Source organism: Orbicella faveolata, unplaced genomic scaffold (assembly GCF_042242905.1).
Source record: "Orbicella faveolata isolate gen_17 unplaced genomic scaffold, um_ofav_v1 contig_12, whole genome shotgun sequence".
Lineage (NCBI taxonomy): Eukaryota > Metazoa > Cnidaria > Anthozoa > Scleractinia > Merulinidae > Orbicella > Orbicella faveolata.
This window is the reverse complement of record NW_028301539.1, coordinates 7541080-7566705: the sequence shown is the minus strand read 5'-3', so window position 1 is coordinate 7566705 and position 25626 is coordinate 7541080. Positions and strand designations below refer to the sequence as shown.

General features: G+C 38.7%; 1 protein-coding gene across 1 annotated transcript; it reads left to right on the top strand.

Annotated features, from left to right (window-relative positions):
• Positions 1–177: 177 nt before the first annotated feature.
• Positions 178–23234, top strand: LOC110047009 (WD repeat-containing protein 70-like). Its single transcript, XM_089282292.1, has 24 exons — positions 178–709; positions 878–1033; positions 1429–1494; positions 3279–3368; positions 3791–3876; positions 4202–4276; positions 5023–5082; positions 5946–6008; positions 6586–6726; positions 8021–8104; positions 8703–8779; positions 9135–9205; positions 9316–9383; positions 9841–9879; positions 10346–10445; positions 10804–10888; positions 12488–12554; positions 13066–13137; positions 13837–13937; positions 14210–14289; positions 18692–18808; positions 21295–21410; positions 22336–22379; positions 22689–23234. Exons 1-24 carry the CDS (start codon positions 670–672, stop codon positions 22774–22776), a joined length of 1986 nt encoding a protein of 661 aa, XP_089138418.1. The 5' UTR covers positions 178–669; the 3' UTR covers positions 22777–23234.
• Positions 23235–25626: the final 2392 nt, after the last annotated feature.

Here is a 25626-nt window from a genome sequence, read left to right as displayed (position 1 = left end):
AGCTAGCACAGCGACAAATATTATTAAAATATGGCTCTCCTTGTACGTTATTGGTTGTGTAAGGCTCGAATGGTGTTGCGGTAAAATGTACATCCGAAACCTTTTGTCCTATGGGCAATAAACTGAAGAATGCGCGATTCTTGGGGTCAGGTTTATTGAAATGCTGTACCTTTGAATTTGGCTAACTCCGCTGTCCTTTTTTTTTTTTTTTTTGGATAGAAAGGCTTCGGTTGGAGAGCTGAACGTTTTGATTTAATTTTACCATGTCCCTTAGACTTTCTAAAAGTCCTTTCCGATAATTCTTCCCTGGCCTGTTGGCTTCGTCGACTTCACTTACGTCGCTCGCACTCGCCCTCGCGACTTCGTCGCTCGAAGATCACTCTCTCGCTTCGCTTGAGGAAGATAAATAAGTCAAGGATTAAGAAAAGGTCGACTTGTGACAAGTCTACAGGTCCCTGTGTAACGAAGTATTAGTGGCTTGTAACACTGATCGCCGAGTTGTCCTGGGGTCAAGTGTCCAATTTCTAGCGAAGTGCATGACGACGATTTTCCTTTACAGCGGATGCAAAAGAGATCGGAGGATTATGCGCATTGGGTCATAATATTCAATATGGCGGACTAAATGAGTGAAGAATGTTGTAAATATAAAATTTGACGAGAATTAATACGATGGACGACGAGGATCTTGAAGAAATGAGGGCGCTAAGAGGTAGAAGTAGTGAGAGATTTGATTTCATCCATATTTGTTTCATATTACATGTATTTAAAAGTGAAAATTACATACAGTCACGCCGAAGTGTCGTCTTTGCTTTGAAATCTTTCGTGTAAGCTTGTACGTGTCTATGTCTAAAGGATTTTTGTTGTTGATTTACGTTAGCGTCCTCTAAATACGCTCAATCTCAGTCTCTTATCCATGGTTTTCGCCCGGCTCGAAGTCAACAAAAAGAAAAGACAGCAACAAGCACTCGAACATCAGGGGAGTCGACACAAGCTGTGCCAACAACGACTTTAAGTTCTTCTTCCAAGGATCGAGGTAAGGTTCCACATATCTAAGGTTTACTTAGCACAGTAAAATACTAGTGTAAGCTTACATAAGGCGCGAAGACCCACCTGTCTGTGCAAATAGTTTAACAGATAGCTTTTACGTTTGATAGTAAAGTTGCATTTGTGATTCTGTCAACTTTCCAAGGCAGTTTTTCGCAACATTATTTTCCTACAAACACCAGTCAACACTCTTCTTCTACAATAGTCATTTAGGGGTAGGTAAATAGAAGTGATTTAACCACCAAAGAAGAACATTTAGAGGATAAGATTGCTGTTGGAAAGACCACAAACAATTGTACATTCAGCAGGATGGCTGAGCATATAAATTTAATTAAAATTGAAGGTTCATCTTAATACAATTGATGGAGATCAGTTCTTTGTTAGGTGATTTCAGAATGGAAAGTGACTCATCTGCTTCAATGGAGGCGATGATGGGATTCTCAGGTTTTGGTGAGTGTTTTGATGTCACTTTATTTATATCACTCAGATTGATGTCTTCAGAATAAATCTCAAGCCAACTCGAAAACATTTTGTAATGAACTGTTAATGTAGCCTTAACTGAGACACTTTTGAAAAATATTTTAATTCAAAACAATGGAAAAAAAGAAAAGATCATTCACAGATCTAAATGATGTTATGCTTCACAACATTTTCTCATTTTCAAGGGGAAAATAATGATAACGGAATTAATGCGTTATGTTTTGGCAAAAACATCCTTGCTATATGTAGTATTAGGACTGGGAAATATCTGGAATGACTTTGGGAATCTTAAGAACAGCCTTGGAAATTTTTGGACATCATTTGATAAGGCCTTGGCTTCTTCTCTTCTTCAAAAATGGCATGTACTAAAGCCCGAAACAATGAAACAAAATGAGTGAAATGAAACCACAGAAACGACCGAAACGAAACTACCGAAAGGAAGTGACCAAAACGAGTGAAACGACCGAAACAAGTAAAATAATAAGTAAATAAATGAGAAAATTAAAAAAAACCAGCCTTGATCTCTGGCACGTTACTATGACAGCCAGATCTCATACCCAGATCTACACGTGTGCCATCGTTACATCTCAAACCTGAAAGATGGATGAGTGCAAGGGTGTCGATGACGACCATGAAGACATCGAGAAAAAGGTGAGTGTTTTTCACATTTTGAATGGCATTCTAGCTAAAGCAAGAAATGTAATTTCAAAGAAAGGTTTTCTGGTCGTATTGTGGATTCGTAGGCGGTGGCAAATCGACAACGCCGAGCCCAGGATGTACGGAAACACAATCTCAAGAATATCCGTGAAGAGCTGAGCGCCTAATAAGAAATTACTTTGAGAACTGCAGGAGTCACGAAGGCCTGACGTTAATATGATTAAAGCCTGTCAAGTCGCCCTCATTTTTCTTTAGAGATATATATCAAAGAAAGTCCCGGTTCATACGAAGAATGCTGCAAAGTCATTCTCGAAAAGACCATTCAATTCGCCACTGTCTAACAATCCACAATACAGCCAGAAAACCTTCCTTTGAAATTAGATTTCTTGTTTTAGCTAGAATACTATTCAGAATGTGAAAATACCCATTTTTCTCGATGTCTTCCTGCTCGACAGGCTCGCGCTCATCCACCTTCCAGGTTTGTGATGTCACGATGTCACACATTCAGCTGAAGAGCAGGATCTGGGTACGAGATCCAGCTGCCATAGTAACGTGCTAGAGATCAAGGCTTTTTTTTAAACTTTTTTATTTATTTTCTTACTATTTTACTCGCTTCGGTCGTTTCGCTTGTTTCGGTTGTTTCGTTTCTGTGGTTTCGTTTCGGTCGTTTCGGTGGTTTTGTTTCGGTGGTTCCGTTTTGTTGTTTCGGGTTTTGGTTCATGCCTTCAAAAATTGTGTGGCTGTAGAAGATATCCATACTCCCCCCCCCCCTCCCCCCACAGAAGGGATTGGAATTTTCTGGGGGGTGGGGGTTCTGTAAGACCAAAAACATTAAAGAAATGAATGAAGCTTACTTGGAATTTCCGGAGGGGTGGGGTGTTCTAGAAAAACAATCCCTTCTGTGGGGAAGGTGTGGGTATTTTCTGGAACTAAACATTCTACCAAATGTTGCCAGGATAAAAATCTCATACTTGCGGCTTGACAAAAAATCGGCAAGTACATCTATAAAAGGGATGTAGCAATAATGTTTTGCTTCCAGCTAATAAGAAAAAGTGTAATAATATTGTACTAACGATTGCATTTGATTGAATATACAGGAAAAAAAACAGCTAAACAGTTTAATGTGGAAGACATGTTTGAAAAAGCGAAACGAACAGCCATGGAAATGTCAAGTAGCAGAAAGAAAGGTATAATTGAGATACTTATTTTGATCCTCACATAGTGCTATGATTGAGATGTTAGATGTCAGACGCTATAAACCTGTGATAATTATTACGTCTCAATTTCCACGATTGAGAAGTGAGAAAATGATATTTTAAGAGAGTGGAGCACTAAATAAGAAAAAAGAAAAAATCTGAGTGAAGTACTAGGGAAATGCTCTATTTCTCTCCAAGAGAGGTGACTGTAATATTGTTTTATTTTAGGCAGTCTGATCTGACGTTAGAATGCACTAGTATTGCTACCCAACATCCCAACACATAACCTATTAGATTATTAGTAAAGGAGCTCATATTTAATTAAGCACTGTACTTGTACAGTGTAGCAGGAAAGCAAGTAAGTAAGTAAGTAAGTTATGGAGCTAGCTAAGATTTTTATTTTTCTCTCGTAGAATCTTCTGAAGATTATGTTAATGATGATGATGATGATGAGCCTGCACCATTTGTTATTATGCCGCCACCATCTAATAACACTGAGGTGAATACTACAAGACATGTAAATACATGTACTGTACTACATGTACATGTATTACTAACAGTAATATCCTGTTTTGTGGATTTAACTAAATATCTATAAGTATTGCTCATAGTTTTGTTACTATGAACTTTCAGTCAGTCAATTCCAGCCCTCTATCTTGCATCTGAAGTAGTTCATTGATTCTTATAATACGTTTCTTTAGTTGGTTTGGTCATTAATCCATTTAGTATATTTTCATTCTTCTGTTCTTTCATAATTAAATTTCCATCCCTTGCAACTGATCAAATAGTGACCTTAGCATGGAGGAATATTCGTTTCTTTTCAGAAGTCCAGTAGAAACAATGATGCAGGTGACAATAGTGATGATGGTGATGACTACGACAATGATGAGGACCAAGAGGTAATTTTGCCTTTCTTAGCTTGTAATCATAACATACAGTGTACATACGTGTGTACAGGTCAGGTACACTGTATTGTAGGTTTTGTCATCTCATGTACATGTAGTCTCTCAAACTCTGCAAGTTCTATATGAGGGGAAGGAAGGCTTGTGTAGCCTTGAAATCTGGAGAAGGTGTTGTGCTCTACTGTCTAGTTTTCTGATTTGAACCAACTACGTGTATGAAACTTTATCCACAGTGCAACAAGATTGTCATTGTAGTCATTAACTTATTTCTGTCATTCATGCTAAGGGTAAATTTCTCTTTTTTGGACATGATTTGATTCACATCCTTGGCTTACACTGTATTTCCTTTCCCACAGTTGGAAAAATAGCTAGGGAACACAGACTGATTTCCAGCTTTTTTATTAAAAGCCGGAAATCAGTCGTTGTTCACAGGCTTTGGGAAAAATTCACGGAAGATGTACAATTAGTTAATACTGTATGTAAATCTAGTTCATTACTAACATTGATCAGTGTGATAAAACAATGATCAAATGAAGGTAATTGTAGTTTAGTAAAAGATGTTGAAAATGTTTTGAGTTTTGAATGGTCCAGTCTCAGGTCACCCAAGCATAATATCAGCCTTTGTATGGAGGATAGGAGTTGAAGTTGTCCACTGTGTGACAATTAATGATATATTGAATATATTACATACATGGACATTTGAACTATATAATTATATTATTTTGTTTCTGTTTGTCTGTCAGAGTATTGAGACAAGGATACCTATCAGCCATGAAATTTCTTTGGACCATGGGAACAAAACAGTTGAGTGTACAAATATTACTCACAGTTATAGTAACTAAATACAAGATCATGGTACAGTGCTCTTATACCTAGTACTGATATGATCAACTTGGTAAAAGTTTTTTTAGCAGTGATTGTTTTGTTTTTCTATGACCATGAGGTTTATTTATAATTCCTCTGAATCTCAATGTACCTTATTACATGAAATTTTCACGACACATTTATTTCGCGATTTTGGGATGCGCATATTTTGCGACACTTAAGTTCTGCGATTTTGCGAAAAATTTAATGTTGTATTTTGAATCACTTAAACTTCGCATATTTGAGTAACACACAATTTATTCCCTTGGCAATGTTGCTTTTTAAAACATGTCCTTAAATTTTGCAAACTGACTTTATCAAAGGTACAATAACGTCAAAATTAACAAACAGCAGAACTATTTGTCAACAGTAACATAATGTGAGTCACTTAATTTTTGCGTCATGTTATGTTTGCGACACTTATTATTTGCATCACTTTAATTTTGCAATTTTTTTTAAATCGCGAAATTCGCGAAATTAACATGTTGCGAAAATTTCATGTAACACATGTAAGATACACAATCTTCTTAGTACACTGTGTACTATCACTCGGTTTCATACTTTTCTTTTATTCATTCAATCATTTTGCACCAGTTTTTGACTAAGTGCTAGGTGTAAGACTAGTGGATATCCAGCACATAACAATTAAATGCAAGAAAAGCAAGCATGTTTTTTTTTTACTTGTCAAGCATGCAATTATTTATAAATAGGCATGCTTTATTCAGTAACTGCTCATGTATGGATACATGTATACATATTTTGTGTAGTTAACCAATCGTAAACTGTTGTTTTATCAATTTAGGTATCTGCACTTGCTTTGGACCCATCTGGATCTCGGCTTGTTACAGGAGGTTATGATTTTGAGGTAGTTAATAGTACACAAATGTACATGCAGTGCCGTAAATTTTTATCTAATTATAATTTTCCACTTACCCAGTGCAGGTCTACATGTACATGTGTAATGGATTATGATACATGCTAAACTTTTTTTATCTGACTTTCAAATGATGAAATCAGAGCTTATTTTTGATTCAACATGAGTTAACTAGCTTTAGTTAATAACCTACAACCTTTTCTCTAAGATTTTTTGTAATACGTTCTGCTGCTTTCCTTCTCTGAATTTTCATTCTCTGAATTTTCTGTCCACCTTCATCAAAGTTGCAATATTAAAGTTTGTTACTGCTCGTGCTACAACCCCACCTGTCATTTATAAATTGACTTTTTAAATCAATAATAAGTAAGTGCGAGGGAGCAGTTTCCTGTCATTGACGGTGGCACTGTCCAAAGTTGGGTGCCATGACTCAGAGAAAAGCCTCTTGTGGTAGTTGTTAACACCACATTCAAGGATCTGGGTGTCTCCTTTGTTTTGTTTCACCTGAAGCTTAAATTATTACGATCAAAGAATCATAATTATTACTAACTAGAGTTATTTTGCTCTTCAGGTGAAATTCTGGGATTTCAATGCAATGGATGCATCTCGTCGAGCCTTCAGAACTCTACAGCCTTTTGAGTGTCATCAGATCAAGTCTATACAGTACAGTATTACTGGTGATGCTGTTCTTATTGCTGCTGGAAATGCACAGGTGATGATGAAATATTTATCTCATACTATTCATAACAATTGCCATTTAAGGGGTACCGAAAGGGTAGCAAATGGTATCAGGAAAATCTTGGTTCTTAGACAATTTTTGAATGCTTGATCTCAAACTCTCTCTCAGCCTTGGATTTTTAAAGGAGAGTCTAAGCAGCTTGGTGAGTTTTGTCACCCTCATTTTTATGTGACCCACAAAAAATTCTAGGCCTAGTCTGGGAGTAAGCTCTTCCAGACAGAAAGGTGAGCTTTTTTGATACCCCCTAATCTTTTTTCCAGATGTCCTTATTTGTATCAATGCTTCAAGGTTGTATCAAAACACAAGAACGCCCAAAAAGAAATTTGAGTTCAAAAGTTGTGGTTTTCATTACAAAATAGGGGTATATGTATTTGTTTTAAGTTTTTTTCTGATGTGCCCAAATAGTCTGTCTGTAAAACACAGATAATAGTAATATAGTTCTAAAATAATATGTTTCAAGGGTGGTCATCCATGCATGTGAATGGCTGTTGTCAAACCCCTGGAATAGAACTCTGTATATTACAAAGTCAGAGGCACAAATCTACACAAAATAATTTAATAAGATATCCAGGCAAATAATTTACCACTTTTAAAGTTGATGACTTATTGAATGAGTTTGGGAACTCCTTATAAATACAGGCAGAGTGTCCATTGTACACTGATATTTAAACTGTTTATTATTGTTATTATTATTATTATTATTATTGTTATTATTATTTCTTTATTTTTAATTATCTATTATTCAAAAACTTGTTACAATACAATATGTTACAATAATGTTTAAACTGTTTTGTTAATAATTATGTAGTTCCAGAAAATGCTCATACCTCCCCCACAGAAGGGATTTTCTTCAAGACCCACCCTCCCCCACCCCTCTGGAAATTCCAATGACAAAGCATACAAAGTCTAAAACTGGAATGCAAATTATTGAAACCCCATGAGAGTCAGACAACATTAGCATGTTCTGAGAGAAATAGGAGGAAAATGAAGGCCAAATTTTTGTTTTAAAAATTGTTTTAGGAACACTTGCTTACGCACTTGAAAAAGCGTCAAAATTTTCCACCATTCCATTTTGTTTGTCTGAGTTATGATGTCACTCGCGTGCTTCGCTATTAAGCTTCATACATTTCTTTGAATTTTTTGCTTTCAAAGAATCCCTCACCCCCCCCCCCCCCTTCCCAGGAAATTCCAATTTGATCCATTCTGTGGAGGGAGCATGGATATTTTGCGGAACTGCAGAATTTGTAATAAATGATTAAATTTTCAGGCAAAGGTGATCGACAGAGATGGGTTTGAGGTTCTTGAATGCGTGAAAGGAGATCAGTACATTGTTGACATGACCAACACTAAAGTATGCTCACTTGAAGAGTTTCAATGTGTTATTGTCTTATTTTTTGTGACTTTTTACACCCTTCTCATGGTTTTCTGCATGCCTCTGTTTCACTATACAATAGTCTGGCATCTAAAAGATGAATTGTTTGTATCTAGTGTACATATGTACACGTATCTGTAGTAATTAAAATTGTGTCTATCATGAGTTTTGAAAAGCACCTCAGAAATGGAAACTGTCAAGTAATGCTGCCTGGTTTGGAATTGAGCAGTTGAACAGAAGCATATTAATAAAATGGTTTCAAGCAAAAGACAACTGCAATTTTATAGGGTTTGGGAAACATGCTGTTCATACATTTGATACAAGTCCCTTGTACGAGATTGTCTTGATTTTTTGAAGACTTGTAATGTACTGTGGTCATTTTTTATTTTTATCAACTATTTCAAAGTCATTAAAACCTCCTGTAACATACAGTATTTTGACATATATTGCTCTGCTCTTGTGATGTACCAGACATTCTAGCCAGTCTTTTGTTTACAGACTAATTTCTGTTGTAATTTTGAATTTAATTTGCTCTTTGTAATCACTTTTAAAGTAGCAAATTCATTTGTCCCTCCAGGGTCACGTGGCCATGTTAAACAGTGCATGCTGGAACCCAAAGGTTAAAGATGAGTTCATATCATGTAGCAATGATGGGTACGTGCAGGGTTTTTTCCTTTTTCCCTCCCTATGTCATACTTGTAATTGGTCCTTCCTGTGCAATGGGAGGTGTTTAATGCATTCACTTTTAGGTACTTTTGTCATATGTAAGTATGTGGCATTTAGTTCTTTTTTTAAGCTTTTGCCTATTGTAGTCCTGTTCTATATTTTATTTTTTGTGCATGACTTGTATAAGGCATTGCCATTTGATAATGGGTTAAAGTAATTTGGTAAGAACACCTTCTCTGTTTCTTGTGTGATTCTGAGCTTTCAGTGTGATGTAAAGATGTATGTCATTATGTAAACATACTGTATTTTTTTGTTATTTTCTCAACATTCTCTGTGGCTATAGGACTGTGAGAATATGGAACACAGAAAACCCCAAGAAAAACAAAACTGTTATCAAGACCAAGAACAAGCAAGGCAAGAGAATCTATGCAGCTCTATCCCCAGTGTACAGGTCTATGGCAATGTGTCAGCTTTAATTTGCAAATTGCAAATGATGTTAAAATTGTTTTTGTTGATTCACATAGGGAAGAAGACAATCCCTACACACTGCTGCTTTAGTAAGGATGGGCGAATAATTGCAGCAGCATGTCAAGTAAGCTAGTAATAAGTGGGTTCCTGTAATTTTATCAAGCACAATTAATTTTTACAATAAAGTATGACCAGAAATGAAACATTAAATTACTTGGTTTCATGAGACCCTGTACATGTAATAGGAGCATGTGTTACTGTGTTGGACAGAGTTTCTTAAACTTTTGATACTACAGTGGAACTCTCAAACCTTTAAGGGAAAGAAAAAATAGTTCAATGAGATGTCAGTGGTTTGACGTAGCCAATAGTGAGTGACTGAAATTTAGGTATATCCAAGGGAAAATGATTTGAGGTTGAGATATTGGAGAGTTTGAGATAACAACATTCAAGATAGCAGGATTCTGCTGCAGTAGTAATACCTGTGCTCTAAACACTTTTGTTTAGTACTTCATCAGTGGTGTCATTTGTATTCTCCACTGCAGTGTTAATCTTTATTTTGTACATATTGTATTTCCTCCTAGGATGGATCCATTCAAGGCTGGGACACAAGAAGACCCTTTGTAAGTCTAGTGAAATCTCCTTAAATCTTTACACAGTTGGTGTTTGTGTAAACACCAATTTTTTCCCCTTTGGATTGATATCTGTTTCCACAGCTATACTTGAAAGTAGTTTACAGTATAACATAACTGATGTTACACAGTAGTACTGACGCTTCAAAGGAAAGTGGGGTCACGAAATGGGTGTCATGCAATGCTCTTTCTGATGCTGTCACACAGCACTTGTTTTTATTACACAACAGCAATGTCACACAATGTGCTCACACTCAGCATTGCTGTCATACCACATTGGTATCACACAACAACGATACATGTCACACAACATTGTGCTCACTCAGTGGCTGTCGCACAATGTATGCTGCCACACAAACTGTTGTCACATGATCAGTTATTTTCTTTAATTGTCAGCTGTCATGATCATTCAGGAACTTTACCAATAGGAGTTTGTTTCTTTGTTTTCCTTAATTAGATCCACACCACCTATCTACAGCGCACGGCTCATGCATTAGGAAGTGACACATCATGTCTAACTTTTTCACATGAAGGAAACATACTGGCATCAAGAGGAGGTAAGAGCAAAAGAATAAATTCAATTTATAAGGATGTTAAAACCACGTAGGGATCAGGTAGTACGCACATACACACTGTACACATAATCTTACGGACTGACCTCAATTGATATGATTAATATAATTTCCCAGCCTTTCCCTGTTCAAACCCAAACAAGTCAGTTACCGCCTTTCGGATATTGTTGCAACACATCTTTCCTTGTTTCTGTGGTTTCCATGGTTACCATACATGTAGTTACCATGGTTTATATCTTTTTCCTTTAGTTTTGGCTTAAAACACCTGTAGAGAAAACTGGGCTTTTGAACTACTTGGCTCGCAATTTCTCATTGGCTCACTGTTGTTTTTTATTTACATGAGGTGATGATACTCTGAAAATCTGGGATCTGAGAAACTTCAAGGAATATCTCAATGTTGCCATGGATTTAACAAATTACTATCCACAGTAAGTATAATTACCGTAAATCCTCAAATTCGCCCCCCCCCCCCACCTCGAATAAGCACCCCCTTCGAATAAGGGCCCCTCCTATCAGCCAAAATCTAAATTAAGCGCTCCCCTTGAATAAGCGCCCCCTCTCCTCCCCCCATTTTTTTGACAAGTAATGAGACAACCAAGGATGTATAGTTTTTGTCGTGTAGTATTAGATTTGTGCATTGTTTCAGTTTGTGAACATGTTAAGTTTGGAAAAAAATTACAAGTACTAATGGTGCCACGATTCAAACTTTAAGATCAATTTTTTTTTTATGTCGATAAACAGCTTATGTTGCTGTTTACGCGCAGATGATGTACTAAAAAATGATCATGTCAGGCCACGATTTGGAAAAATTAAATATGCGCCCCCCTCGTCTTCTCCTAAATTTGAAATAAGCACCCCGGGCTTTAATTCGAGGATTTACGGTATATCAATCCCTGCGAAAATTCGAACTCTGTTTTCTAGAAGTGCAAACTCTGGTCCAAGTTGATTGTCACGTTTATTAATACTTCAATGCTCACACTGGTTTACGGCTAAATGGAGATTCATAAGGGATTCTTTGCATAACAACTCATATGGTTGGAAGACCATAAGTTTCTGTGTTTTGTAACAAATGTAACTCATATAAACCTATTTTAGCTATCCCAATAACACGTTGTCAATCGAGGATGAAGATTAAGAGAGTTAGTCTCCCATATAAACTGTCTGTAGGCTTTATTACAAACTAAAGGTAATCTCTCTCAAGTCAGTTTTAGATATGGTATTCAGTCCTCCTCCCGCTAATATTTCCACGCGTGTTGCGTGGATGTTTTCTTGGAGAATGAAACTGCGTGTAAAGCCGTGTGGGCTGTCCACGTGAGCGGAATTCGCGTCTCTTGATTGGTTATTTCAGGACCCTTCTGGATCCCATCTGTCGGGGGGTCTTTTCTTTCGCGTAGCAAGGCCGATCCTGTTGGATATACAAAAGTGTTTGAACATACAGTATGTCGAGATGAACAGGAGACATTTTCTTTTCACTTTTCAAAAGAATTTATGTGGCTTGAAAAGATGTTATTAAAGATATTGCCTTTGGAATAACAGTTATCTTAAAAATTAAAGACACACAGCAGTTCGGCTTGGTACAGCAACAATATTGTATCTGTCTTCTTCCAAAACGAGTGTTTACTGTCAGGTAGGATGTTCACGAGAGAGACTCTCATAATTATGAAAAGGTCGGAGATGCTCGTCTCTCTTAGGTGTGTAAATCAAGGATTCTGGTCTCACGTAAGGTGTTCAGCACGAAACACCGCTTTGTTTAGTCGACAAAAAAATGGCTGCCTTTAGTGGTATCTTATTCTTTACGGGGTTAAGTAAAGCTTGAACCAAGTCAAGATTGGTCTCCTTTGGAGGTTTAATTCAAATTTTCCGATCAGCATCCCCGACCTTCTCATATGCGAGTCCCTCCCCCGGGAGATGTTTATATAGACCCTTGTGGAAACCCAATCCCAACCGTCCGTCCTTCCCGTTTTGGATACTGTAGAGTGTAGATTATAAAACTTGGATCAATGTTTGTTTGTGTATTTATTTGCCAGGACGTCATGTTTGTTTAGCCCAGATGGTAAAATGATTGTAACAGGAACTTCAATAAAGAAGGGACAAGTAAGTTATCTCGTAGTTAATAGAGGGAAATGGTTATGAAACCTGGCAAAAGGTTTTTTTTGTATGTTTTTGTTTGCTATTTTGGGGGTTGACTCTGCACAAAATCTGGCAAAATACAAAAGCTGGTAGTGTATGCTCATACAACTAACCAATAGAAACACTGTGATTATGTAATTCATGCATAGTCATTGAGCATAAAACAAAAGACGTACAGGGTCAAGGACCTTCCAACATAAATCTTGGCCTGTTTGTTTGTTTCTTTGATGTTTACCGGCGTTCTTAACCATTTCCCTTTATTAACTATGGTTACCTTTGATAAACTGATGTCTTTTCTTTACATTGTTATGGCAATTTAAAGCTGTTTAATACTGTAGGTAGTGAGTTTTGGTTCTAGCAAACATAAAATGGCAAGTGTTAGGTATTCACTTGCGGCTGTAACACAGGGTACATGTACAATACACGAAGAAAGTTTGTACTTACTGCACTGACTTATTTCTCTTTTCATGTCCAGGGATCTGGCAAGCTTGTTTTTATGGAAAGAGACTCTTTACGGAGACTTTATGAGTTTGATGTGATAGAATCAGTAAGTAGAATTTGTATTTATGTGCCTGTTTTATGACTGTTTCTGTGCCTTTTCGGGCTTCCCGTTGGAACCATCGCTAAACGCTACACTCTTATGCAAAAACTCTTACACTGATGGTTTAAGGAGATCTCTGCAACCGCATTCTTCAAGAGTTGTGCAGGATAAATCTGTAAAAGTTTTTTTGTTTTGTTTTTCCTGGAACATTCGTAGAACGCTTCATTTGCGTGCATTGCACTCATTCGTATTCGACATCTGGTCCCTTAGAATTAGACTCGATAGTTTTCCGTGTGAAAAACCAGAAATTAAAACAAGGATAACGAAGTAATAGAACATTTTAGAAAACGAGAACGCTCGAAAAACGAAGCAGCGTCCGAATTTTAGCAAAGTGGCCTAGCTGGTAGCACGTTGGACTCCGGATCGAGTGGTAGGTTCGAGCCCTAGAGGAGATCAATGCGTTGTTTTCCTGGGCAAGACACTGTTCTCTCATTGCCAAAGTATCTCTACCTACGAGTGTAAATAAGTTTTAGCGAACTATTTATGTAAAACCTGACAAAATGGTTAGGGTGACCCCACGATGGGTTACCATCCCATGTGGTAGAGGCGTCGTAGCTATGCCCTTATTTATGTGACCCACTTGTTAGTAAAACTGAAATTACTACTGAACATATATGTAATAGCGCTATATGCTTGCTTATTCAGAGTGTCGTTAGCTGCTTATGGCACCCAAAATTGAACCAGATTGTGGTCGGATGTGGAAATGGAACCTCTAAAGTTTATTTCGACCCTGAGAAAAGCAACAAGTGAGTATTCCGCTGCAAGTGTCGCTGCAAGTCTTTCTCTAGGCTCGATCACCAGCCGCTGTTCAAGAATGGAGCCGGCGCCCCTCCCCCGAACTCACGGCGAGGAACGAAGAGCGGACTCAAGTGAGCGGTGAAAATCAAGCCTAGTCTTTTTCCAGGCCACGTGTATCACATATAATCATGGGTGAAAGTTGTCAACGTCTGCACTGTGCTTTTCTGTTTTTTCTCGTTGATATTTTTTAACATTGTTGGTTTTTCTTTCCTTTGTGAAGGGGAGCTAAACTCTGTGTTGGAAAAGTTAAAAGAAAGGTGGCATCAAAGGAGATGCCCTTGAAGGATCAAATCATTACACGTGAGTTTGTCTTGAATAAAATCATTTTTGTTTTTTGGATGATAAATTGTAAATTGCCCTTTTAGATAGCTAAATGACAGAAATCCAACATTTTTCTATACTTAAGAGCCAGTGCCCATAACTATGGACCAAACAACGGCACAAGTCGAAAAATCGATTTTGCTCATTTTTTGCCCATAGATTGGCCCTAGCTAGTAAACAAACGGACCATAGTTAGTTTCTGCTAATGCAGCTTTTTTGGGGAGAAATTTGCGAAAAACGATTTTTTTTTCCGATTGGGCTCAAAATCTACTTCCGGTGTTGCTGAATTTTCCGAATATTTGATTGCTTCGCGCTCCGCAGAACAGCTACTTGAGAATCTTTCAATGGTTTTTACATTCAGCTCAGGTCTTCATGGTATGACTGAGCGAAAAATAAAATAAATCGAGGTTTCGTTTGAGCCCGAAACGAGATCGAACACAAACGCAAAATATTACGATGTGTTTCAAACGAATTATAGCACTAAAATATCGCCATAGTTTTCTATGGGCTATAACTTTAAATGCCATAAAAACACTTTATACGGGTTAACTGTACACCCACCTGTTTGAAAATCAAAAAAATATCTCTGGGCAAATGGTTTTGAGTCGCTCGCCTTGTCCTGTGCTTCTCATAAATTTTTCCCTGAGCCGCCGTGGGAATGTAAACAATTGCGTGACGCTGGCGGTCACTCTGAATACATAATTCGTTTCCAACAAACCGCAGATGGCTATCTTAGAACATTTGGGCGATAAAAGAAAAACATAATGGACCACTTTTAACTTTAATATTTTGAAAGTCATCGCTTTGGAAATTTCGTTAATTAAAAACGCAAATTAAAAGCAATTTACTTGGAGTTCGGGTGTTACTGCTATGTCGTTTTAGGCTGTTGTTCTTTCTTTGATCATTTTAATTACAAGAACGAGTTCTAGAAAGAAAGTCGTTCTGAGTTCATTTGTTAAGCGTAATGACAAGTTGATATTGTTGGTTTGTAGCCTTACGTGATCTGAAGGAACGCTACAGTGATTAAATTTGTATTTGTTGATTTCGACGGATCGATTTTCAGTTAAACCTTTTTATTTGTACCAGCACATTTAGTGCCTTTTCTCCTGCTAAAAAGTCGGAAGAAGTAAAGTAAACAAATCCTAAAAGTCATAAATAAGAGGCATCGACAGTGTGAGTGTCTCGGTAAGCTGTTAATTTGAACAATTACTGTGCTGGACGGATTGCTTTCCTGGTTACGCACGTACTATACATAGTTCATTGTGCACGAATGTTGCTGTTTCAAACAACTGAAATGCTCAATGTTAGAGTTAGGCTAAACCCTAAACTGTTTTGGCGGCCAACCTATTTTTGGCTAATTGCTTAATCAAATTATATATATATTTCATTGAAATTCGCTCTTCTCTGACCGACTTCCGCGAACAAAACGAGATGGATGTTCGCTGTTCATTTAAGACTACAATCCTGGTCAAAAGTGTTGGGACAGTTACGGCACATGACTTCACAGGCAGCCTCTCTTAAAACCAAAACCGCGCAAGCCCGCCTACCCCCCTCCCCCCTGTCAATGTTGATAAAAATCTTGAAGAAAAAAAAAATCCTTGATAATAGCTTCAGAATAGCCACGTTTCAAGAATTGTTTGTCTCCTAGAGCAGTATTCTCGAACTAAAGAGACGATAAGATAGATATTTACATCTTATTCCAATAATAGCGATTTTTCAGCAATCGCGTTTGGTTCCAACACAACTGTCTAACCACTTTCTATTGTCCCTTTTTCCTTTTTTCCCACATCCGATCTAGTCTTCAGAATAGCTTCATTTTCATGCAACGTTGCTAGGGGGGAGGGGGGTCAATTTGCTTTTGTTCTAAAACGTTAAGGACGTAGTTGAAGTCGTAGGTTTTAGCGCGCAAAAAGGGGAGGTGTCCGAACAATTTATGGCCAGGATTGTAGGTTTACACAAGAGGAAATTGTTCCGGATTCGTTATGAATCCGGAACGTTTTAGTGCCAGATTGATTTTGCCGTTTACTCAAAAGTGGACGAATCCGAAATAGAAACTCCCTGGTTTGGTCGTGTCTCCGGAGATTTTGAATCCGGAATTTAAAGTGGGAACTTTGAATCCGAAAACTTTTGAATCCGGGGAGTTTTGTCGTGTGAACGATTTTCTCTCGAATCCGGATATTTTTCCGCCTGTGATCTTTTGAGTTTGCGGCGGAACGAAAAGGGCGGATTACATAATCCAGTCGTAGACGAGTCGTAGGCACATTGATGGCCATTTGATGGCGGTCGCTGGGTGATTACCTCGTGCTGTTTCAGGTGTAGGTAATCACTTTTATAATGGGTAATGCCATACTCCTCAGAAACCCAATTTATACTTTACTGCGCAGATGACGACGATGGCACGATCGAAAACCTCGACGGTGTTCGACCCTAAACCCTAAATAAATACCTGGAGGGACCTGACATGATGGACAACAGTACCGTGGTCAGCGAGTTGAAAGAAAACTTCAGACTGTCTCAACCTACCCCTAGCCTTATTTTCGGAGGCATTTTGTTTCTCGTTGTCGAGGCAACAAACTGCTTGTTAACCATTCCATCATGAATGTTCCCGGAGTTATCGTCGTGTATAAACGGTTAAGAATCCGAATATCCTTTCACTGTAAACCCCTACTAATCCGAATACTCTAAAATTGATGAATCCGGGAACTCCTTTAGTGTAAACCTAGTCCTAGATCGACCACTGTAATGTTTATTTGTCTACCAGTGTTATGATCTGCAAATTTCAGTTAATTGATTAAACAACCAAAGTAGAAAAGATGGATTTTTTTCCCAGTATGATTGAAACTTAAACGCAATTTCTTCCTCGGCTAATTCAATTCAAGAAATTCCGGGTTTTCCCAGCTGAGTTTGAACATATTGTGTAGGTACAAATTTTCTACACAGCTAGAAGAGCTAAGATGCCGTCACGCAGTTAGTAGTTTATAGAAATTATGGTATTTCCACTTGACTTTATTTTTCAGTCAATGATTCAATTGCCATAAACCATAGAGGATTGGTTAAGTGTATCTCTAAAACTGCCACTGTATTGTAAGTTATCGGTGAAATCAATAAAATAAGCAAGTGTTAAAATCATTTCCCGGAGTACTGTAGTAACGTTCTTTATCATGGATGTCGTGGGTGTTGCAATGCAAATGAAAAAACATATATATTTATACTAACTTAAACAAAAAAAAAAACAAAAACAAAAACAAAAACAAAAAAAAACATTTTCCATTATTTTATCCACACAACGTTTCAAAAATTGCTTTCATCGGATTGCTGGAAACGAATATTTTATTCGAGAGTGGCTTCCGCGTCACGCAATTGTTTACATTCCAATGGCGGATTTTTGGGCAAAATCTATGAGAAACACAGGCCAAGGCGGGCGACTTGAAATCATTTGCCCAGAGATATTTTTTGATATCCTAACAGGTGGGTGTATATTTAACCCGTAGAAAGTGTTTTTATGGTATTTAAAGTTATAGCCCATAGAGAAATATGACGATGTTTTTATGCAATTATTCTCTTGCGACATACTGTAAAACTTTGCGTGTCAGTTTTATCTCTTTTCAGGCTCAAAACTAACTTTGATTTATTTTATTTTTCGCTCAGTCATACTACGAAGACCTGAACTGAATATAAAATCCATTGAAAGATTCTCAAGTAGTTTTTCTGCGGAGCGCGAAGCAATCAAATATTCGGAAAATTCAGCAAAACCGGAAGTAGATTTTGAGCCCAATCGAGTCGAAATCGTTTTTGGCGTATTTCTACCAAAGAAAGCTGTATTAGCAGAAAGTAACTATGGTCCGTTTCTTTTCTTGCTAGGACCCATCTATGGACAAAATACAAGCGAAATCAATTTTTCGACTTGTGCCATTGATAGGCGATTTAGGTCCATTTTTATTGGCATTCACTCTTAAACTCGTGAAACCCGTGCCTTTTTATATTCCTCTAACCTGAATAAGGACCCTTTTAGAGCGAAGCCTCACTGTTTTGTCCAATGTAGGAGGTAATACCCGTCCCCCCTCCCCTCCCCTCCCCCCCCCGGAGTTCAGCTAGTGACTAGGTCTTGGGATGTAAACCCACGAAGTCCATTGCTTTCAGCCATTTACAATGCCGATTTCAATTCAGATGTTTTGTGTGTTCCTTTGTCCAAAGTGTAAATGTATGAAGACCATGAAATCAGTTCTGTATGTTGAGACTTTCATGTTGACCAGCGCTTGGAGTCTCCTAAAGAGAGCTGCAATCAGCAGTGGAGCAACACAACCCTTGTTATCTTTGAACTCGAAATATCTTTTCAGTTTACTCATTCACATTTTTACCTTTTTTTTTTTTTTTTGTAAAGCGCATTCCCTGCCAATGTTCCGTGAGAAGCGATTCCGAAGTAAGAAGAAAGTGAAGGAGGCAGACCGAAAAGATCCTGTCAAGTCGCACAGACCAGACCTTCCAGTCACTGGGCCAGGTAAGAGGTTCACTTTCTTTTGAAAGAAAACAGTTTCCCTTAGTGTACTATCCTGCCCGAAAAACTAATTGAGCCTACAATTCTGGTCAGCGATATCCGGGATCATTACAAGCATGCGCGACATTAGTTCCCTTTGCGACATTCCTCATAGCGCGATGTTGACGTCAGTCTGTGCGATGTTTTGATTGAATAAGAATGAGTTCCCGAAAATTGACTACTGTTTCTACAAGTGTTGCAACAAACGTTCCTTTTTCTGTCCTCGTCAAACAAATACTGAAAAACAATGTCAACATAAACAAGCAAAACTAAAGCAGCGGCAGCAATGACAACCTCGTTCCCAGGCTCTCTCATCTTACCGCCCCCTGGAGCGAGCGAGGAGAGGCGGTAAGATGAGAGACCCTGGGAACGAGGTTGCAGCAATGACAGGAGGAACAATTACAACTACAGTAGTGATACGCAATTATGGAATCAAGGATGGTTAGCAAAGAACAGTCTGCCCAAATTATTGTAGATTTGAACTGTTCATCTCGCTTCCGTCCCGTATAAGGTGAAGCAGTTTAGAATGCTATTGTCTTTCGCGACATATACTTGCAGTGCTCAGTTTTTCAATGCGTGGAATAATAATTACAAAGATTAGCTGTCGGAATTCCGACTGCTCTCGACAATGAATCGGCGGCTGTCAATCAAACGGTCTGATGTGTGAAGTAAATCCCAAGGTGCAATAAGTTAACAAAAGCACTCTAATTTAAAGGCGGCCTGCGCTCTTCACAAAGACTTTTGTCAACAAAGTCGTGTGCAGCGACATTTTCACTTTTTTTGTTGACATGTCACACTCGGAATGGTTTGAGGGCGAGAGCAAAAAGTTCTCCCACAAAAAATTCTTTTTCCAAAGCGTTGCCAAATGGAAAGAACGGTGCGCAAAAAACTTTCTTCTACTTTATCGTTGTCCTCTTTTACTCGACCGGTCAAAGCAGTTCATCAGACGTAGTCTTTTACTCGATCGGTTTACGTAGTCTGTCGTTGATCGAGGACTTAAAAGACAACACAGGTCTTTTTCTATTCGAAAGATGAAGGGGAAAATAAATGACATTTCTATTTGAAATTTCAGAGCCGAACAAAAAAGCAAAAAGTAAAGGCACGCAGCGCGTCTTACGCCTGAGCGAGCATTGTTGTCCATTGTTTGTGTGAGATAATTATTCAAAATTGGATCCGTTTTAATCGATCAAAACATTTAAAAGGCCCAGTTTGGAGTATTCAGTTAGAATCCTCTTTGGAGTAACATGTCAAAGCGTGCGAGACACCAGCTCGGCTTTTACGCATCACTATTTGATGACGTTTATGATCGTAAATGAGGACCAGATGACATGCTGCACAGATGACATGCTGAAAATTCGTTTATTGCAACTCGCGCAAAGCGTTACTTTAAATACTATGGTTAAGTGATACATTTTATCACCTCTCAATTTCAGTGCCTTATAGCGTCGGCGTGTGTCCTATTGTTTGTGGAGGCGGAGCTTGGCATATATTGATATTCTACCGGGAAATTCAAAAGAGTTTCGCTCTATTGTTCTTCTAGTCTCCGAGGCGAACGAAGGCTGAAAGATCGTTAGGAGTGTTCGAAAGTTGGACAGAACGACCACTTCGAAACATTATTCTCCGTTAAAACTTGGCATAAAGCTTCCTTTAACAACATAAATTCAAAGCCGTTAAGAAGGGCACTTTGAAGGAGTAAAATACTTCCTCCAAATATTTCCTCATATAATATTTTCCCTCAAATGGACCAAATTCAGGAAAAGAAAACGACTACATCTACTTTTCGTAACATTTCAAAAAATGTCTCCTTTATTCCATGAATGTCTCATCTACAAAAGCCGTATGATAACCACTACGAAACACAAGTATGAAGCGCGTAAACTCTAAACAAGTATGCGTAGTCGGCCATTTTCTGGTCATTTTCTTTATTGTTTAACCATCGGCAGCCTAAAAAAAAAAAGTTAAAATTAAATTTCGCGCGCACTCTACATTTAAGTCCCGGATGTGTCGCGGCATTCTGCGCGATAGTGGCTGTCAAAAACACTAGTGTTACTTCAGAACTCCTAAGATTTTTGCTTTTTAAACTTTTGTCACATCAGAAGAGATTAGAATAGTAGGGAAATCATAGTAATGAAGAAAATATTGATTTTAGTAACTTTCCTGAGTCAGTGCGAGTCCTAGTTTTTCTTTACTGTATCGTGATAGCAGGAACTCAGTCACGTTATTTTAAGTTATTTTGGCCACGTACAAAAATACCTTTAGATTGAAGGTAAACTGAAATTAAACGTTTACTAAGATAGAAAAACACCAAAGAGATAATAATAAACCTTAAAGGAACAAGGATAGTTAAGGATGGAGAAGACAAACACGGATTGCAAACGGCGAACTTGAAAAATTAGGGCTAAACTTTTCAAGTTGCGCAAACCGTGACATTGGTGTTGTGTTATTTGCAGGTCACGGTGGTAGAGTTACATCTGGTATGTCTCTGTCTGCTTATGTGGTGAAAAACTTGGCGTTAGAAATGAAAGACGACTCCCATCCTAGAGAGGCCATCCTTAAACACGCTAAGGTAAAATATATAAGGAAACATAATGTAAGGTGAAAAAAAAAATCGCGTGTACTGTACAGTTGAAGTTCTTTCTGCGATCGCTCTCGTAAGCGGCCATTTCCACCGCTGCGACGACCGTCACGACGCCCGGTTTATATTCTCAATAAAAAAATATTAATTTGAAATTAACTGCGACCACCTTCAGAAGAAAAGAAAAGAAAATACACTACTGCATTAAGAAAATAGACTACTCCCACATAAATTTGTATACACAAATATGTTTTTATAATTACTAATTTCGCTTGCTTCGGGGCAATAGAATAGTCTATCGTCTGATGAGATCACTATGCGTGATGTATAGTGTATGAGGTAGAGTGTATGATGAAAGTTCTCGAAGTCGAGCAACTTTTTAACTTTTTCAATGCGGATTCCGATAAGCCAACGAGATTTTCTGTCTCTTTTCATTCTCAACCAGCTCCAGTGGGAACAGTTTTATCAGATCCTTGCGATAGTCGCTTACAGGAGCTTTGACTGTACGTCATAAAGCGTTTTGTCAATACCGAAAGAGTCTGAGATTCGCATAGGAAGAGAGGGGACAGGGCTTACAAACAAAGTGTTGTGGCATTGAAGAGGACATTGTATAAAGGCCAGGGTGGGTGTATATGATGCCCTAGGTGCGAGTTTGTGTCTATGTGGCCTGAACCGTTTTAACCTGGGAGAAGAAGCAAGAAAAGTTGTTTCTTCTTGTTCTCTGTTGTGGTTCAGTGTGACTGTGCATATGTTTGTCTCTGGTTTTGTACGAGTTTCTTCTTGTGTGAAACTGTGTGTATGTTCGTTAGCCTTATCCAGGCGTTTAGTGTTAGGGCAACGCGAGCAATTGCAGAAGGAAGATATTTTTTCCGTTTGTGTATACCTGTCTTACGTCTTCCTTTCTTTACGCTTCTAGGCTGCAGCTGAAGATCCTTACTGGGTATCGCCAGCATATGCACAGTAAGTTTTGTTTCCAACATTTTCATTAGTCTTTTCTTCGGGGGGAGGGGGAGGGCAAAAGTACGTATGTTTTAACGTACGTTTACTCCTTGGTTTTTGTTTCGATTGAGAAGATATATCAAACACTTGAGACAGTGTTTCATCGGCTATCCAAACACCTCGAATTTCGTCAAAAATACTCCGTTACGCGTAGTATTTTCAACTCTCTTCCCGGTGTTTGGATGTCTCGATGAAACACTGTCTCGCGTGTTTGATATATTGCCAAACAAACTAAAATTCTGTTGTTAATCGTCGATGATTTTCTCACAGCACTCAACCCAGAACTGTCTTCCACGAAGAAGAGGACGAGGAGGAAGATGAGGACGAATCTCAACGCAAAAAGATGAAAATATTGTAGCGTACCTGAAGAACACGAACAAACAGATGGAGAAGAACTGGGACGGGATGAGCTGTGCTCGTGATGTCATCAAGTGGACCTTTATAGGGAGTCCTCGATTATGGCAATTTCACAGGAGGTGGTTTTTGTAAAGCTCTCAGCTTCGGTCAAAGTCAATCGGTGGACTGCATCAGTTAAGAAAAACGCTTAATTTTGGAAAGAGTTTTTTTAACCAAACCTATCTTCCAGGTTATAATACAAGTTTCCGTGTACATGAGGCTCCTCACTGTCTACTCCACTGAATAATCATTTAAGCGGACAATGGGCTGACATTTATGAATAAATTCCATCTGTTGGAATTAAAAGTTTTATTTCCTTTTGTTCTTTTAAGAGATTATTTCTTGTTTTTAAATTTGTCGTTGAACGTTGTTGGGAAGAGGAGAGTAATGATTAAATGACTGTTGTCAAAGGGGTTAAAAGTTTCAGAGTTTTCTGTTGCGTGGAATACTGTCTGACGAACGAAGAAAGGTGACGTTCTGCCGTCCACGCTAATGAGTTTTCGTTTGAAAGCGCATACTTTTCAATGCATTCTCGCCTGCCGTGCGCACGGTTCTTCGTTTTCATCGAAAACGCCTTCATTCAGTTGAAAATGCTGTCCAGGGTGGAGGCAGCAACTTCGTCCCCAGGGCCATCCCCTCGACGATTTTGAAAATGGCCCTAGTTTGAGGAATGGAAAAGACCCTGGGGACGAGGTTTTGGCATGAACAGTGGAAACGGAGCTCTTGGCCAGCGTCGTTCACAATTTGTGTGCGTGCGTAAATTTTCTCATAACGTATCAGTGTTTACAATTGTTTTAGCGTGGCCGCGCAGCTTCCTTCATGCGTTTTCAGGAGAAAAACGCGTTATAGCCCGCGTAGCTGGTGGTATCGTGGGCACGCGAAATAACGTTTTGTCGGCGGAGCCGCTAAAAGCGAGCGGCGAAGCCGCGAGGTCGATGGGGAGGAGGACTTTGAAATACCGCCTGCACGAAAACCATTGGTTTTTGAATAGTCCGCACACCAGTGTGCGGGAAAAACGGATTGGTCGAGAGAAGTACACACGTCAATCAAATGTTAGATGATCCTTCATATATTTCTCCTGGAAATGCTTCATGGTCATCATAGATAGTAGAAGATACTCATGTTCGCAACAGTGTTCCAGTTTTTTTCGACAGGCGTTTAGAATGATCGACTTCGTTTCATCGTGGAAAGAACAAGTCGAATCAATACGGCCATTCGGATTTACGATCATCAGTGGTCTGTTTACCACACAAATTTTCTACATTCAACTCTGCGGAGAAGTGTGAAACGCGAGGTGTGATTGTTTCCTGGTTGACATCCAAAGGCATGTTTTCTTTATTCGTTGCATTTGAAGGAGTCGATTCTGAGAAATTTAATGATTTCTTAGTGGTCGAACGGTCCTTGTATAAATTCTTTTTTGCTTGAGGACTCCTGTCCGGCGAGGACACAGACGACGGAAGAAGACGTTTAATGCTCACTTGCGTATCTTAAGGCGAAGAAGAGAGCGGAACCTCCACATTTCTTCCTAGGACGGAGTGAATGAACCGGACAAGTTCAACGGCGTTGAATATTTTCCTACCACAAGACTGACAAACTCGACTCAATAGAACACTAGATTCCACAATGTTCGGGCCAATTTCCGAGCAAAGTTCTGCTAATGTCTTGCCTTCACGCTTCGCGTGACCTGAAGATTTAAATAAATTTTCCGTGGAAATGTATTTGGTACTTTTCTTAAAGTTACCGAATTTTATCTTATTGACACCACACAATCTACATAAGTCGTTAGTGTTTTCCTCTTGGCTTTTTGTATCTCCCTTCGCCATGCATGCATCAACAACGAAGTGTAAGACGATCGCCTTCACGCCTATATTCCGCGCGAAAATAGTCGGTTCTAATTGGTTGGTTCAATTAATTGGGGTCAGTTGAGGTCAGTGAGGTGATAAAAGTGGACGGCATTCAAAAAAACCCAGTTCTCTGGTAGGCGCTATTTCTCGTAGTCTCCGCAGCCGTTTTTTGGGATGTCACGCAACGCTCCCCCCAAAGAAACGGCTGCTCACATCCAAACAACATTCTTTTCCTTTTGTGTTTGTGGTTTGTTTGCGCTCTGTTGAACAGACCAATTACATAATAGCAAAGTGTGAATGATGTAAGTTTTCGCGCGAAAAGGCCTGCGGTGCGAACACGCGAGGGATTTCTGGCTTTTGTTTCACGCCGCACATCACCAAAAGTAGGCGGTGTTCGCGGACTACCATCATGACAGACGAAAACAAAAGATAAATGAAAGCCCTAAGTACAAGTGCTTCATGTGCTCATCGCTATGTTCAGCTAATGAGAGAATATATATTTTCTGGAAATGTCAAATTGTAAGCGTCAATCAAGGGCTAAACGCTTCCTACAGATTGAAATGAGGAGGAAAGAGGACAAAGAGCGGCATTCAGAACTTGCTGTCAACAAATCGAGCGAAACTACTTGATTTTCTGATTCCTTTATTAAATTAAAATAGATATCTTCCTTCTCGACAACAATTTTTTGAGTTGAAAGCTTCTAATAATTAGCTTGAACTTTGAAGAGTCTTCAGCTACATAGAAAGCTCGTTCAAGCGTCGCCGGTATTTTTCGGCGTCCATAAACAAAAGCCGGAAATCTGTATGTTCATTTGTGGCATCTCCCACGACGGGATACAAAGATAAAAAACATTCTCTGATTGGACAAGTTTCAAAGGGCGAATTTGGCGCGAAAACGTTCTTGAAAATGGAACGGAAGCGGTGATTGGCTAATTTGTTGAAAGGAATGTTGTTCGGATGTGAGCAGCC

What these genes read in the sequence shown, in the direction of transcription:
- LOC110047009 (XM_089282292.1), top strand. Translation starts at nt 670, where the DNA reads ATGGACGACGAGGATCTTGAAGAAATGAGGGCGCTAAGAG. An exon ending in ACAATGATGAGGACCAAGAG is followed by an intron (nt 4,277 to 5,022) that starts GTAATTTTGCCT and finishes TTTGTCTGTCAG; the next exon opens with AGTATTGAGACAAGGATACC. An exon ending in TGGACCATGGGAACAAAACA is followed by an intron (nt 5,083 to 5,945) that starts GTTGAGTGTACA and finishes TTATCAATTTAG; the next exon opens with GTATCTGCACTTGCTTTGGA.